The sequence below is a fragment of the Puntigrus tetrazona genome, chromosome 18 (assembly GCF_018831695.1).
Source record: "Puntigrus tetrazona isolate hp1 chromosome 18, ASM1883169v1, whole genome shotgun sequence".
NCBI classification, from domain to species: Eukaryota; Metazoa; Chordata; class Actinopteri; order Cypriniformes; family Cyprinidae; genus Puntigrus; species Puntigrus tetrazona.
The window spans coordinates 18,600,338-18,615,337 of record NC_056716.1 but is presented as its reverse complement, the minus strand read 5'-3'; the positions used below and the strand labels follow the sequence as shown (position 1 = coordinate 18,615,337).

At 36.8% G+C, this 15,000-nt stretch overlaps 1 protein-coding gene across 2 annotated transcripts in view; it reads left to right on the top strand.

The window, feature by feature from the left end:
* LOC122323074 (F-BAR and double SH3 domains protein 2) overlaps window positions 1-15,000 on the top strand; it is a 75,336-nt gene that overhangs the window by 30,807 nt on the left and 29,529 nt on the right. For both annotated transcript variants that reach the window (XM_043216721.1, XM_043216722.1), the window contains exons 4-8: window positions 8,197-8,276; window positions 9,360-9,504; window positions 9,615-9,748; window positions 12,198-12,252; window positions 12,409-12,537. In XM_043216721.1, the coding sequence (XP_043072656.1) occupies window positions 8,197-8,276; window positions 9,360-9,504; window positions 9,615-9,748; window positions 12,198-12,252; window positions 12,409-12,537 (543 nt within the window). The remainder of the gene's footprint in view (window positions 1-8,196; window positions 8,277-9,359; window positions 9,505-9,614; window positions 9,749-12,197; window positions 12,253-12,408; window positions 12,538-15,000) is intronic.

The window sequence follows — 15,000 nt, the reverse complement described above, 5'->3', positions numbered from 1 at the left end:
TTTTCTTTCAAAAACTTTAGTGTAGATGGTATTTGTGAAGTTTACACATTCGCATTTTCAGTCCATTTTTGAAAGTTATAATTAACATCATGTCATATTATCTTATTGTATTTTGTGCACGTCCCCTATTGCTTATTCAAGGTGATACCTCCTCGTCTGGACTTTTGCTTCACCTTTATCCTAGTTCTCACTGATGAGACCCTTGACCCCGCTCGTGATCCCTCCGTGTCTCCGTTGTCATCAACACAAGAGAGCGTCAGAGAAAGCAGGAGAAAATGTCTTTCATGAGGAACATGAGAGGAACATGCAGCATATGGTAGGCACGGAGCCCCGGGGTACAAATTACCATCTCACCCTAAGCGTTTCCCTTTCAGCAGCAGCATAAAGCATATGTAGTGCATGAGAGGAGAGTTTGGATGTCAGGACACCGTCCCATTAGAAGAGCTTTGATGTGAATCAGCACACGGGGGAATTGATTCAAAGCCTTGACATGCTCAGACCTCTGATGTTTAATGTCTCTCGCTCGCTCTTTCTCCCTCTTCTCGACAACCCTGCTCTGGGCAGCATGACTGATCCTTGTATTCAGTCTGGTTTTTTATATATTAGGTAATAAATAGCCTCTATTGTCTGTTTTTTCTCTATCGGCGACTCCACAGATGAGTGACATCTCTCTGAAACTCCATTGAGACAATATTATAGTTTTCAATAATATTTTGATTTGGTTTTTTTTTCCTATTTTGGAATTTTTATTTGCATTTTTGTTAACGTTTTAGTCTCTTCGCACCATCAGATATATTAGTCTCACATGGATGCCGTCTTTCCCACTTTCATTTTCAAAGAAATTAAACAGTCTCATTTTGAAGAAAATGAAACCTGCGTGAGAGGTTGATGACCTGTAGATGTGGTAATTCATGACAGCCGCTGTGCTTCAAAAACTTTTTATGTATCAGACGTAATAATGAGTCATTATTAAACATTGATATTCTTGTTTCACCATATTTTTTTTTTTCTCAGAAACTCGCTGTAGTTTTTGTAGACACTTTTCACTGATGTCTGTGGGGGTTTGAAGCCGAAACCAAAAACCCTGGGGAGAGATGTTATGATATCTGTTAATATTTAATTACATTTTAGGAAAGCACTGTAGAACTCCATTGTACAGTATATTATTAAAATATATATTGCAACAGAAATATTTATATATTAGTACTTAATTTTAAGTTTAAATTTTTTTTATATATATATATATATTGTTTTTTTTAAATGGTATTGTCTTCAATAATGATTATCAATCAATAAATAATTATATTATTATAAGTATTAACATAATTTTGTTAGTTTGATTATTGGAATGCACTACTATTTAAATTGATGTGTTTTAAAGTATTTAAATTCTTGCATATCTTTATTTTTTGTTTTCATTTTATGGAAAAAGCATTATTTCATTTATTGCAGTATTGGAAATCTAATGTGGATAATCATTTTATGGCAATAAAAAAACAAGTGCACAGTAAATTGTGCTTAATTGTCATGAAAAACTGCAAGAAAAAAATAAAATAATTTCCTCATGCAAAACTTATTTCCTTTCGTTTTGGGATGAATTGATTTGAGTGTTTCAGTTGTAAACTGTTTTCCAGCGTTGTGTAATATATGTTTGCTCTAGAGAGCTGTTGTTTCTGCCTTTGTCAGCACACTCTTGTTAAGGCCGTGGAGCGTTTGGACGGCATCCTAGTTGCATAAAAAGCAGTATTTTGTCCAAACTTGTTTGCCGTTTAAAATTAAATAGTTCTGTACTTTATACAGTCCCGGAGGTCTGTCCAGTCGTTTAGAGTCAGTCAAACTTTACACAGCACATAAATCATTGGCTTTCACAGCTTTCAGCTTTATGCCAAGCTGCAGTCCGTCCCACCCACCGGAACAATACCAGGCCAGGGCCGGCCGAAAGCCCGTTTACCCCTCGGTCCAGAACCATGCAAAACGAGGGCACCAATGAACTCCCACTTCATTAAAAGACGGACCTGGACTATGCCAGATAGGCTCAGAGGATGAAGCAGCCGTTTCGGGCGCTTTATTGAAGCTCAAAGGCGGTTCAGTGCCCACTCAATGCCCCTATTGTGCCCCTGTGAGAGGACAGGCCAGGTCGGGCCGCTTCTGGAAACTGACCTTACAATAGAGGGACGCACAAAGAACAGCTTGTGCAGACTGTAGCCTGAAAACCCCAGGCCAACGTGTGCTTCACAATCACACAAACAAACACACACACACACACACACACACACACCAGCACGGATCCTCCGGTGGAACGTGTCATCCCTCCCTCGTTTGATTATTATTATTATTATTATTATTATTATTAAGTTTATATTTTACTCTTTTTGTGATGTCATGTTCTTATTTTCTGTATTTGGGTATTTTTGTTTTGTTTTTTACACACTGGGGATCCTGTGTTTCTCTTTATTTTAGTATTATTTACATTTTAGTATTATTTGTAGCATAGTTTTATTGATGACATGAATTCGCTTCTATTTTTGTATTTTATTTTGTTTTCATTTTAGTTACAATTTTAGAGATTTGTGTATGTGTGTGTGCATATATATATATTAAATATTGCCATTCAGATTCATTTGTTTTAGTTTTTATTTATTTCCAGTGCTTTAAATTAAACCTTTAAAAAGATGTTTGTTTGTTTTTTGATGTTTTGACTTTTATTTTACTAGGATGTCCCATTGATTTTTATTTTAAGTTGCTTTTTTTTCCCCACATTTTTGTTCCATCTCTTTTATAAAAAAAATACAATAAAATTCACTAGAAAAGTGATGGAAAAAGTGTCTCTGTCAAAAAAGTCTTTGGTGCAAAGAGAATCAGCTTTTCCCGGAGAATTTACCTTTATTTCCATTTTTGTTCCATAGTTTTGGGCAAAAACTGTCGCCATAATTCAGTGTCTCTGTGAGGAGCATTGTGCAGTTGCTAGGGTGTTGCTATGTGGTTGCTATGGCATTCCTGTGCAGTTGCTAGGGCAATCTGTGTGGTTACTATGTTCTTCTGGGTAATGCCTAATTTGCAAACTCCAATTAAATGCCTTCGCCTTGTTTCAGAGAAATGAATGTGTTTAGTTTGGCTTCATGTGCATTATTAAAAATAGAGCAGTGTTCTGCTAATATATGGAAAACGCCGTTAAGCTCCCGTGTCCACTTGCGGCAGATTTTCTCGTGCTGTGATCTTAACATGGAGTTGTTTCGTTAATTCAGCACTCTTTGTCAAGAACAGGAAGGAGTCGTTTCTCTCTCATTCTTTCTCACTCGATCGTTCCATCACTCTGTTTCGTCTGCGGCGGATATCCTGCCACTCCAGCCTCTGCCTGAAACAGGAAGTGACTGTGTGTGCAGTGGTGGGAGCTTCCTGTTACGGCCGGCCTGTTTGCTACCACACCTATGACCAAGAATGGCATTTCTGACACAACAGCCGTATTCATTAATGCTGGAAAACGTCACTGTTGCTGCTATTGCTCATACTTAGACATGAGGCGTTCGAGCAGACCGCAGGAACTGGGTGTCTTTTGAGGAAAGGTGTGCTGTTATTCTCAAAGTCATCAGACTTTCGATTCTTAGCTAGTGAATGTGAAAGACATTGATTTCTAGCGTATTTATTAACTGACTTAAGTTTTTTATTTTATAAAGCTCTATATGCAATGCGTCAAAGATTGTTATGTCCATAGAAAGCACAATAAATGTGTCTACTTTTAAGGTTTGAAATACATTTTTAGCTAATAAAATGCCAATTTGGTTGAAATATTGGTTATACTCATTCGGGATCAACACAATATTTATAAAAAAAATTCAAAAACCATGCTTATTCTGACTTATACTTATAAAATATATATATATTTTGTGTTTTAAATTAGTACAAAAGATCTTACCGACAAATGACAAAACCTATGATAGTGGCCAATTTAAAAAATTTTCCGTTTTTTTGCAAATTTACTTTTTAATCAAATAAATGCAGATTTTTTTCCTAGCAAACCCAAACTTTTTAAAAGTAGTGAACACAGCAAAAGCCTCCCGTGGTAGTCATTTCTATAAATAACACAGATCTTCGAGGGTGTACTGTAATGACACATTTGCATTTCCTCTCCTCTTTATGTGTCATCTACTAAAATACACACCGCATTCATGCTCACACCCAGACACCACAAACCATTCTCCACACATCGCTCTTCACTGCGCTGTGTGTGTTACGATCTTGCTTTTGAGACGGTTTCCTTTCACTTTCCATTTGTCTTGCTTTTAGACTGTAATGCGAAGAGTTGCTCTTAACTTATCTCGACACGTTGCAGCTTCAGATACCTTAGACGACCTTTAATTAGTTCCCTGAAATGTGATTAGCTGGTTGCTCTCTGCAGGTCAGATGAGGACGTCTCAGAGAGAAGGGTGAGGACTGAAGAAGGCATTAGAAGAGTAATGTTGCAGCACAATGAGCCTAAAACTGCTGAGGTTTTGCTAAAATCACGCATCCACTTCTTCCATGGCCGGTTTTGACCATTGCATTTTTAAACGGTTCATAGTGTTTGCTCGTTTTTCATTCAAGAATAGTTCTAGACTTGGTCTGCTATGGTTTTTATCGCAATAGACTTATGTAAATGGCCTAAAGGAAATTGTCAGATTATGGTGAGCTGAGAATAAAGCCAGCCTAATTCAGACTCGGTCACTATTACATGGTTTTGCTTTGCTGGATGTTGCGTTTGTTACAGTTAATGTATTTTAAATTAATTAATGTTTCTTATTCTTAATCATATTCAGTTTAACTAAAAACAGAGAAATAAATTAGTATCGAGTTAGCAAGTGATCTCTCTGGAGTTCTGAATGCTTAATGTTTAAAGTAAAGAAAATAAATGCATTGTAATTTGACCATTTATAAAGTTTTTTTTTTTTTTCTTAAATACTTGGGAGTTTAATTTTACAATGAAGTAATGTAATTATTTTACAGTGTAATATTTCTTATTTTGTTCATATTTTTTTATTTGTAGTAGTAGTAGTACAACAATGCAACAATAATAGTCATAATAACAACTATTATTATTATTATTATTATCATCATCCTTGTTGTATATTCATATTAATGTTTAATTCTATTTACTTTTCTTTTTTCTTTTTCTTTTTTTTGCAGCCCTAAAAATAATCACAGCACACCTGGAAAAAGACATTAATATTTGGTGACACTATAATCCCAGAAATGACACACTTCACCTTTAAAGCTTACGTGTTTCTGAGATGATATGGCATTTTCGTGTGAAATCAGAAAAATAATGCAGTGACCCCTGTAAATTTCTCCCATGATCCCTTGTGACAGAATACAGCCCAGCTTTGTGTGGCTAGACCACACCTTATCAGAGAGCAGATTCAAAGCAGTGGTCCTCCTTATCTAGACCGAACAGGACGACTGTTCCGGTTGCCACGACAACCGCTCCACCAGGTGTTTATGGAGATGAAGTGCTGTGTTTGCCTGTAATTACCTGAGCTCGACTGTGGAAGTCTGGAATGGACTTCCACGCTTCAGCAGAAGCAGCACGCTCCTGTAGACAACAGTCGTCGGAAAGCAGCCATCAGCCGAAATCTTTTTCCCACACGGATAATGTATGCATGATGCATGCCGGGGTTGATGCTCGCATGCCTTTCATGCACCAGGTTTGACCCCTAAACTGGGCCATTAATAAGACGTCCAGGTCTTATTTAGACAAGATGGTTCTGAATCCTTCACTCGTTTTGTCAGATTTGTCTGATTGCATGTTCAAACTGCATTTCACATGTTTACATGTGGCTCTTGTTTCTTTCTTGTGATATTTTACCGCTGGCAGACAACTGTGGCTCACTTCTGAAGAAACGGCAGTCGTGTTGTCGATATTGTGTCTTTCTGGAGCCATTCTTACCAGTTATTGAGACAGCATGCACAGTACACTTTTTTTTTATCCTTTTTTACTATCTTTATTTTGAGCTGTGGTTGATTGTGTATTTCTCAGCAAAATATCTTTTGTCTTTTTTTTTTTTTTAAGTGTTTGGAAACAGAAAAGAACCATATAAATTAAGTGATTGGAAACAGAAAAGAACCATATAAATTAAGCCATTTAGTGCAAAGCTATTATATTAAGGTATATATATATATATATATATATATATATATATATATATATATATATATATATATATATATATATATATATATATATATATATATATATATATATATATATATATATATATATATATATATATATATATATATATATATATATATATATATATATATATATATATATATATATATATATATATATATATATATATATATATATATATATATCTCAATATGCTTTATATCTCAATAATTTATTTACAGTTAGTTGTTTACAATTAGATGATTGTTTGGCCTTTGGAGTTTGAAGATATTCAAAATATATTAGTTATGTATTCGCTCAATATATTGTATAATTCTTTTAAGACGTTTAGCATATATTGTCATGTCTATTCATTCTCCAAAATCCCCCCAAAAAAGATTTTTTACACAGTTTTCTAAACGAATATAGCACGATATAATATATCATAATTTATAAATATATTTTTATTTGTGTGAGCAGCAGCAGTTATTAATCCTATTGAACTACACTGTTTGGCGTTTACCTATATCTTTAAATGAAACGTTTTTAGTTTTTTTTCTTTAAGTCTAAATGTGATTTTCAGTGATGCTCAAGTTTATATTGCGAGTGTATTGTTCATATTTAATATTTTGCCCGGCCCTGGTGCACGCAAAGACATTTTTAGTTTTTTTTTTTTTTTTCTCTTTGACCTTTTTATTCCGTCTTGTTCGCTTTTAAGTGCGAGTTTGTGTCCAGTGGTGATGCGAGTGTTAGAAAAACACGTCCAGTGATTATTCTAATACGCAGAGGAAGGAAAATAAAAGACGTCAGCCCAGCTGATCTGTAGCGTCCTGTTGGGGGACTGAAAGAGGCCAGTCTCTGCCACACCGCCGCCCTCGGCCGAAGAGAACGGCTCCTTTCTTCTGCTTCATTCCCTGCTGCTTACACAAACACATGCCATTCTCTCATCCGCGCGCACTGTAGATGCCGTTGTTTGGTCTGGGAATGGGGCAGGTGGGGAAGGGACGCGGCGAAAAGCCAGCGGCTGATCGGCCTCACGTCGGGGCGCATCTCTCTCCTCCATTTGCAATACGGCGGAAGAGCGAACATGTTAGGAAGCGAGGCCGTCTTGTTCGCTTCGCCATATGTCAGGTGGCGTTTGTTCAGTTATGGAAGTGTAATTTCGAGCGGAGGCCTTTCACGATCCCAGAGGAGAGCGCAAACTCCCCGCTCTTCATGCCAACAGCAAACATATGCCACGGTCGTTGGAATTTGGGTTGCTTTGTAACGTGTCGTGTGTTTGTGCTCGTGTTAATCCGTGATAAATGGCATCTGATGACAGGGTCATGAGAACACGCATATGGCCTGATAATTGTTTTGTGTTCGTATTCGTAATGACAGATCGCTGCACGTTACGAGCAAAACGGTACAGTCGCAGTGACCGCAGACCACGAAACCAGTCATAAGTGTTGTAGTTGTATGTAATCTGAAATCTAATTTCGTTAATGCATGGTTTGTTAAGATATGGTGCAACTATGTTTGAGAATCTGAGGGTGCCATAACCCTAACCTTTAGCTTTGTCCAAATTAAGGTTTTAGCAATGCATATTACTATCAGAAATAATGTTTTAATATATTTACAGTAGGGCATTTACAAAAGCATGGAATATGATCTTTACTTGTGTCCTAATGATTTTTGACACAAAAGAAAAATTGACCCAATTTTGGCTGCTGCTACAAATATACCCCAGTGACTTAAGATCGGGTTTGTGGTCCAGGGTCACAAATGTTCGGTTGACCTTGTTTTCTTTTTTGTGTTTGTTTGTAAGAATTAACATCTAGTTCAGTTTTTTTCGCTTAATCTTCCTGAATGCGTAACTTTTAGATTTATTTGTATGCGGCATTTTAATTAAGTTCAAAATGTCTTTTGGGATTAGATCGTTTTAGTCAGTTTTGGCACACTGTTAAAAGTTTTTATTTTGCATACCTCGATTGCTGGATAGCAATAGAATGTAGCCTGAGAAACTGAACACATTCAAGCGTCTTATGATGTTTTCTGTCTATATTTTTCAGGCCCTGCAGAAGTTGGCGAGTCAGTATTTGAAGAGGGACTGGCCTGGGATCAAACCAGACGACCAGAGGACAGATTACAGGTAAAATCATGAAGATCTTCTGGGTGCTTTACAATGCGTTTCTTTAATCTTGCAACACAGCCATAACTAAGTTTTAGACTTGTCTAGTGATTAATTTCATTGCGATTTTATTGTCAAACCTGTCGTTTTAAACCTGTATGTTTAAACACAAGATATTTTTAGTAACCAAACAGTTGCTGGTAGCCATTTACTTATGTATGTAGAAAAGTATATATGCATTAGTATATGTAAACAAATTCATAATGTATTGGGACGAGAAACTGAAGTTATACTCATTCTTTAAAATATTCTGATAAACTTTGTTTTGATATATCTACTAACTAATGAATTTGCAATAACATGTCTACTAGCTCTCAGAGCAGGGTAGGTTAGGGTTCATAGAATAAGTTATATATATATGTATTATACACATGCAAAATAAAGTGTTAGAACATATTAAGCAGACGGCCTACTAATACACTAATGACTGCTAGTTGACATGTAGTTGCGAAGTTACATACTGTTAGAAGAAGATATTCGAAAGAACGAAATCATAAAGGTTTGTAGCATCTTACACGCAACATTGATGACAATGGCAAAATTCTTGGGTGAACTATACCTTTAAGAGAAAGTGTGCTAAAAATAGTCAAACCTTTTGACTACTGCTGTTTTATTTTTTGATTGGCGCTTGCATGGTAATGACAATTTGGATAGCTGTTTGAAATGAACTAAATGAAGTAAATCAAATGGCTGCTCCACTACATTAACTAAAAGCCAATCTGTCCAGGTCTGTCTTTTTTTTTTTTTTTTTTAAATATGCTTTATTTTAATTAATTGTTTTTCATTTGGACCACTATGATAAAGGCACCAAGTAGGAAATGTTTACTTGACCTTGAGTAAGTTGACTATGATTGTGACTGGCCATGCGTGAAGCAAACTTCCACTTTAGAAGGACAACCTGTGAATAAATTGCCATCTGAATGCAGTCCAAGTTTTGTCGCGAAGGAACTGTGCTAATTTTTTATTTATTTATTTTACTGTACATGTAATCAGAAACTGTTGCTTTAGTGCGCCAATCAGTAACCCTGTTTTTTCCTGCTGCAGGAATGTGTATGGAGTCTGGCGGGCGTATCTTGAAGGCACCGTGCAGGTTACCCAGTCTCGACTCAATGTCTGCGACAACTACAAGAACGAGATCTCAGACCCCGCCAAAACTTTGCGCCTCTACAAGGAACAGCAGCTGAAAAAGGTACCAGCCGCGGTCCTGGATCCCGTGCCCCGATCCTTCAAGTAATTCTGTAACATCCTCTCTCTCTCTCTCTCTCTCTCTCTCTGCTATCCCTCGACGGCCGCCCGCAGTGTATTGAGCAGCTGGGTCGGATTCAGGCAGAGCTCCAGGATTCAGTGAAGGATCTGGCCAAGTCCAAAAAGAAATACTTTGAGCTGGAGCAGATGGCCCAGGCTGTGCGGGAAAAGGCCGACATTGAGTCCAAGTAAGTGCGTCTGGTATTGCAGGTGCAAGCGGTCCCAGTGGTGCCCGGATCAGAAACACACACTTCACAAGTGCTTGTCCCATTAATTGAGTCCCATTAATTAATGAATAACCACTACACTTTCAGAAAATAAATGCACGAAGCTGTCACTCGGGCGGAACTCTTAAGTTGCAAAAGCCAAGTACCATATTTGCCCCTAAATATGATACATATTAGTACTTTAAAGGTGCATGTAAATATTTAAAGTGCATATTAGTACCTTTGGAAAAAGTAAGTTATGCTTTATCAGTTTATGCATTCCTTGAGAATCAAACCCATGACATTGGGAATCGAACCCACAGCCACAAACATGCATTGCTTTAAAAGTATGCTTTATCAGTGACATTCTGTGGCATTTCTTGAACCATGCCCTGCTGTTTGAGCTACAGGAATGCCTTGCATATAAAAATTAGCTTATTTTGGTATTATACTTTTTTTGTATTTTATAAGTAAAGCTTGCATTACTTTGCATATGTTTACATCACATGTTGGGAATTGAAGTCATTGTCTTTGCATTGCTATTGCTGCGCTCTTCTGTTTGAGCTTTTTTAAGCCATATCTTGCAAATTTTATTATTTTTAGTCGAGTATATGAATCCTTTTACTCATATTTAAATGTGTGCACACTTTTATGCCGAGTGATTTGCATTACAGAGTACGTTCATGCAATCCCTGGGAATAAACCCAATGACCTTGGTATTGCTAGCACCATGCTTTATTCTCACCCTGCTTTACTATTTGAGCTATAGGAATGCCTTTTCTTTAAAAAATATGTATACCTAGTTACAGTAATTTAATTTTGACACTATCGTGCAAAGCGGCGTGTTTTTGCTTTAAAGGTATACTTCTTCAGATCAGGAATCAAACCGGCAATCTTGACTTAACTTTTCCAGCCTTTTCCATAAAAAAAGGGCATATTCGGGTTCTATAATTTTAAAATGTTATTGCACTGAGCAGTTTTCCACTTTATCAAAGATATTAGGCTCAGAATCACAAACTCCAAACATTAAAAGCGCCAAAGAATATAAAAGATGTGGCATTGTGTTGAGAAGCCTTCATTAAATATGCATTTCCGTGGCTGATACTTAAGCCCCCTGTAGGGAATACCCCACTCTGTTCAAAGCAATTTATTAGCCCGATGCAGAATTTGTTAAACACACTCAACCATCTCTCTCCTTCTTCAAGGGCCATTTGTACCCACAGTACAATTGCCATTTCAAAGCCTCTGCCAAGACCAGATTAGACAGAGAGGGGAAAGACGAGTCCAGTGGCGCGGTGTTGTGAGCTCCTCGCTCAGTTCTTCTATTGATTTTGGCTATCGATGTTGTGCTGCTTAGCATGGCTGGCAGTAAAGCTGCATTAGAATCAGTTATTGTTCTCAGCTGTAGGAGGAAGAGGTATCTGTCTTGTGTTCTTAAAGGGGGGTCATATCATGCGACTTCAAGTTTTCATTTCTCTTTGGAGTGTTACAAGCTGTTAGTGCATAGATAGGATCCCTAAAGTTGCAGAGACTAAAGTCTCAAAACCAAAGGGAGTTTCTTTATAAAAATGACATGTCCGTGACATCCCCCCTAAACACGCCTCCACTTTTCTACATCAGTGGGTATATTTAGTAACACCACCCAAATGTTTATACAAAGAAAGAGCGTTGTTGCCTGCGCCATGTTTTGGAGACGCTGCGTTTCGTTGTGAACTAAATACTAGAAATTAGTGGTTAGTTGTATTTATAACAGTTCAAAACAAATATAGAGATTTTACGGAGGACTGATTCATGAACCCGAAGAGCAGTTTATGCTGGTTGTGCACAGAGACTATAAAGTGAGGCGGTTGCAATTGTGCAAGGACTGTCTGGCACTTCTGACTCATAATCTTTAAGCAAGTTGTGTTTTCTTATTAAAAGACCCTGCTGCTTGCTTACTATTCAAACAAGAGTTTTGAACAGCGAACGTTAGCGCTGTTGTCGTTTCTCCGATCACAAAAGTAGACATGGTGTTATGTTTTACGAGGCGAGATGCAGCACGACGTGCAAAAAGAAACACTAAGTCATGATAATCAGTAATCATGTCTCCACTGGATTTAAAAAAGCCTCATTTGTAATGCGTTTTTTGTTTCGGTGTGAATAAAGATTCTTTTCTTTTTTTTTTTTTTTTTTTTTTTTTTTGTCAACCGTCCCTTTTAAGAGAACGTAGTCTTCTCAGCAATGGCAAAGCCAGGTTCATGCCAGCTTCATTCCTTTATTCCCAGCCTCTTCCTTCCTTTCACAGGTCCACTCTAGTTTGATTTATATTGTCTGTTTCCTCCTTGACACAAATCTGGGATGGTTTTGATGTGGGCTTTCATTTATCCTGCCTGTTCCTTCCGCCGGCTCTGATATAGCTGAGATTTATAATACCTGCTCTGTGTTCTCTCAGGTCGAAGCTGGGTCTGTTCCAGTCCCGGATAAGTTTACAGAAGGCCAGTGTGAAGGTAAACACCACCGTCTATCTGTCTGTCTGAATTATGCAGTGTTAGAATGACTTTACGATGTGTAAATGATGACAACATTTTAGTTTATAGATGGACTGTCCATTTAAATGGATCTTCCAGAGGCTTAAAGTTTTGGACCTTATGTGTGTGTTTCAGTTGAAAGCGAAGAGGAGCGATTGTAATTCCAAAGCGACCCACGCGAGGAACGAATATCTTCTCACGTTGGCGGCCGCAAACGCACATCACGACCGCTACTACCAGACCGACCTGGTCAACTGCATCAAGGTGAGCCGCGTGATCGGTGATGCAGTGTCAGTTTAATATTGAAATATTATTGAAATTCATTTTATATAGTTTTTTTTGTGTATTTTAATTACATGTTTTTCAGTTTTAGCTTTTAAGAAATGTATTTATTGCAGTTTATCATCTAATATTTATACTTCGTGTATGTATTTAATATATTTTCGATTTCAGCTTTATTTTAAACACCAGAAATTGTGTATATTAATTTATATTTCATTTATTATTCAAATTAAGAGTAATAAATATTTTGCAATAGTTTTAGTTAATGAAAACAACACTGCCGCGATGCCCTCTCAACTTATCATCAAAAATCCAAGTTTTTTTTTTTGTTTAAATTGTCCGTTTAAAGACTTAAGCTTCCGCGTTAACAGTGCTTAACTTAATTTTACTAGATTATAATGTTTTGTTGGTTATGTATTTACATGAGTAATGCGTGTTGGCATGAATCTAGTACACTGGGTCACACAATGATGTAATCTATGGGCTGATCAAACTATGTACTTCCTGTGTAGATTCCCTCACAGGAAAACGCTCCCTTGCAGAGAGAAATAGCTGCATGCTTTTTTTTTCTCGGTTCTTTTACTGAACAAGAGCGATCCAGTCTTACGTCTTCTGGCGTGTTTGCAGGCATTAAGTTGTAAAACATACTTTACCAGCATTCTGGTGTGTGTTTGTGTTTTAAAAAGGGAGAAAAGCGATTCAATCTCCCCAGGTATTTGTAATAAGCTGTTTTGTGGTAGTTCTTGTGTGTCATGTTGTGCATGTAAACACTGGCTGGCTGGAGATGGATTTACGGTTTGTTTCTTGTGCAGATGTTAAATGCTTGTAATGGCCGATTACGTAACTGAACGTTGGATTTTTGTGGTCCAGCATATCTGGCTGTGTGTGTAACAGACAGAAGTTGGCTAGGACATTGAAGCACGTCTGGTATGTGTTCACAGCGCCTCCACGCTCATGGGACTTCATCACGGCTCAGTGAACAAAGGGTGGGATTACATTAATCGTATAGTACCATGCATTAATTATCCATACTATAGACTTAATCAGAGATTTGTTGATGTCGGGTTATTTTAATCTGAGCGCTGTTGCACCATTTAATTGTAGCAAAGATGAATAAATTAGGGTAATGCAAAACGTAATTTTGTCTACAATGTTAGATTCACTAATAATTAAAAAGCAATAGCGTTAAGGTGTTAAAATACTCTTTTTAAAGGTAAACCTTTTAAATGTAAATTAAAGCCAGGCTCAAATGGCCTGTTAGGTTTTTTTTAAACCAAAGTTTAAAAGTTGGCACAACAGATTTATTAGATAAACCTCGATTTAATCTTAATCTTTATCAGGTGCTACTTACAAAACTTGTACCTTTACTTAAAGACAACAACATGACATAGCATTCAGATGATTTTATTTCCAAATACAATTATAGTCCAAGAAATGCTTTGCTAGTGACTGGGTTGTTAATTAAACTAAAACCATAAAGAGAATCTTTGAAAATGAGACATACGCTAACTGAATATTTCATATATATATATATAATTTTTTTTTTCTTTTTCAGCTAATTGGCAACATTTCTTATTTTTTCTTTAAATTTTACTTGATATGCTAAAGTAACTAAAAATAAAAATTCAAATAATGAAACCAAAACTATAATAGTATCTTGATGAGCTGCAGAATATTAAGTCCATTTTGCAAAGAACAGATAAAACATTTAGTTTAATGTAATATTTATTATTATTATTATTGTTGTTGTTGTTGTTGTTGTTGTTGTTGTTATTTTGTCAGAACCTCCATCAATAGAAGACATATGGCTTAGTTAAGAGTTCACAAGCAGGTGTTAACTGGGCTGTGCTTAACCAACCAAACCATGGCCTTTTAGTGACGTCAGATCAGGTTATTACACTTTGATGAAAGAGATGGGGATGATTGTATGATGATGATGAATCATTCACAGTAAACCAGTAGCATTTGTTAGGATGAATTTGATTTAATGTTGGCTTTAACGAAGCTTATGTACGGTCTGAGCCCATTTACAAAGACATTTTTCATCCAATTATTCCGGCCTTGAAATCGAGTGTCCAGTGATGCTGTGTGGTCTGGTCAGTGGATTTATGTGCCAGAATAAATCTATGCTTCATCTCCACAGACTGACAGCCGCTCCACTCATGGCCTTATTTAGTGATACAAACCCTCTCGAATTCTTCGACATCTTTCTTAATCTTGGACCTTTGGGAACAGAGATTTGGGAGAATGTGCTGGCAAAAAACGACCGCCACAAAGATACGCATCAGCCTTTAGGCAAACTTTTCTGAAGCTGACATCAGAGTGCATACTTGTCCAATTAGGAATGAGCTAAATGTTCAAATAAAATGTTATTTTGTTTTTGTTTGTTTGAGTGATGCATTTCAGTTTTGAAAGAGATGAACAAAACTAAAGTTATACACTTGA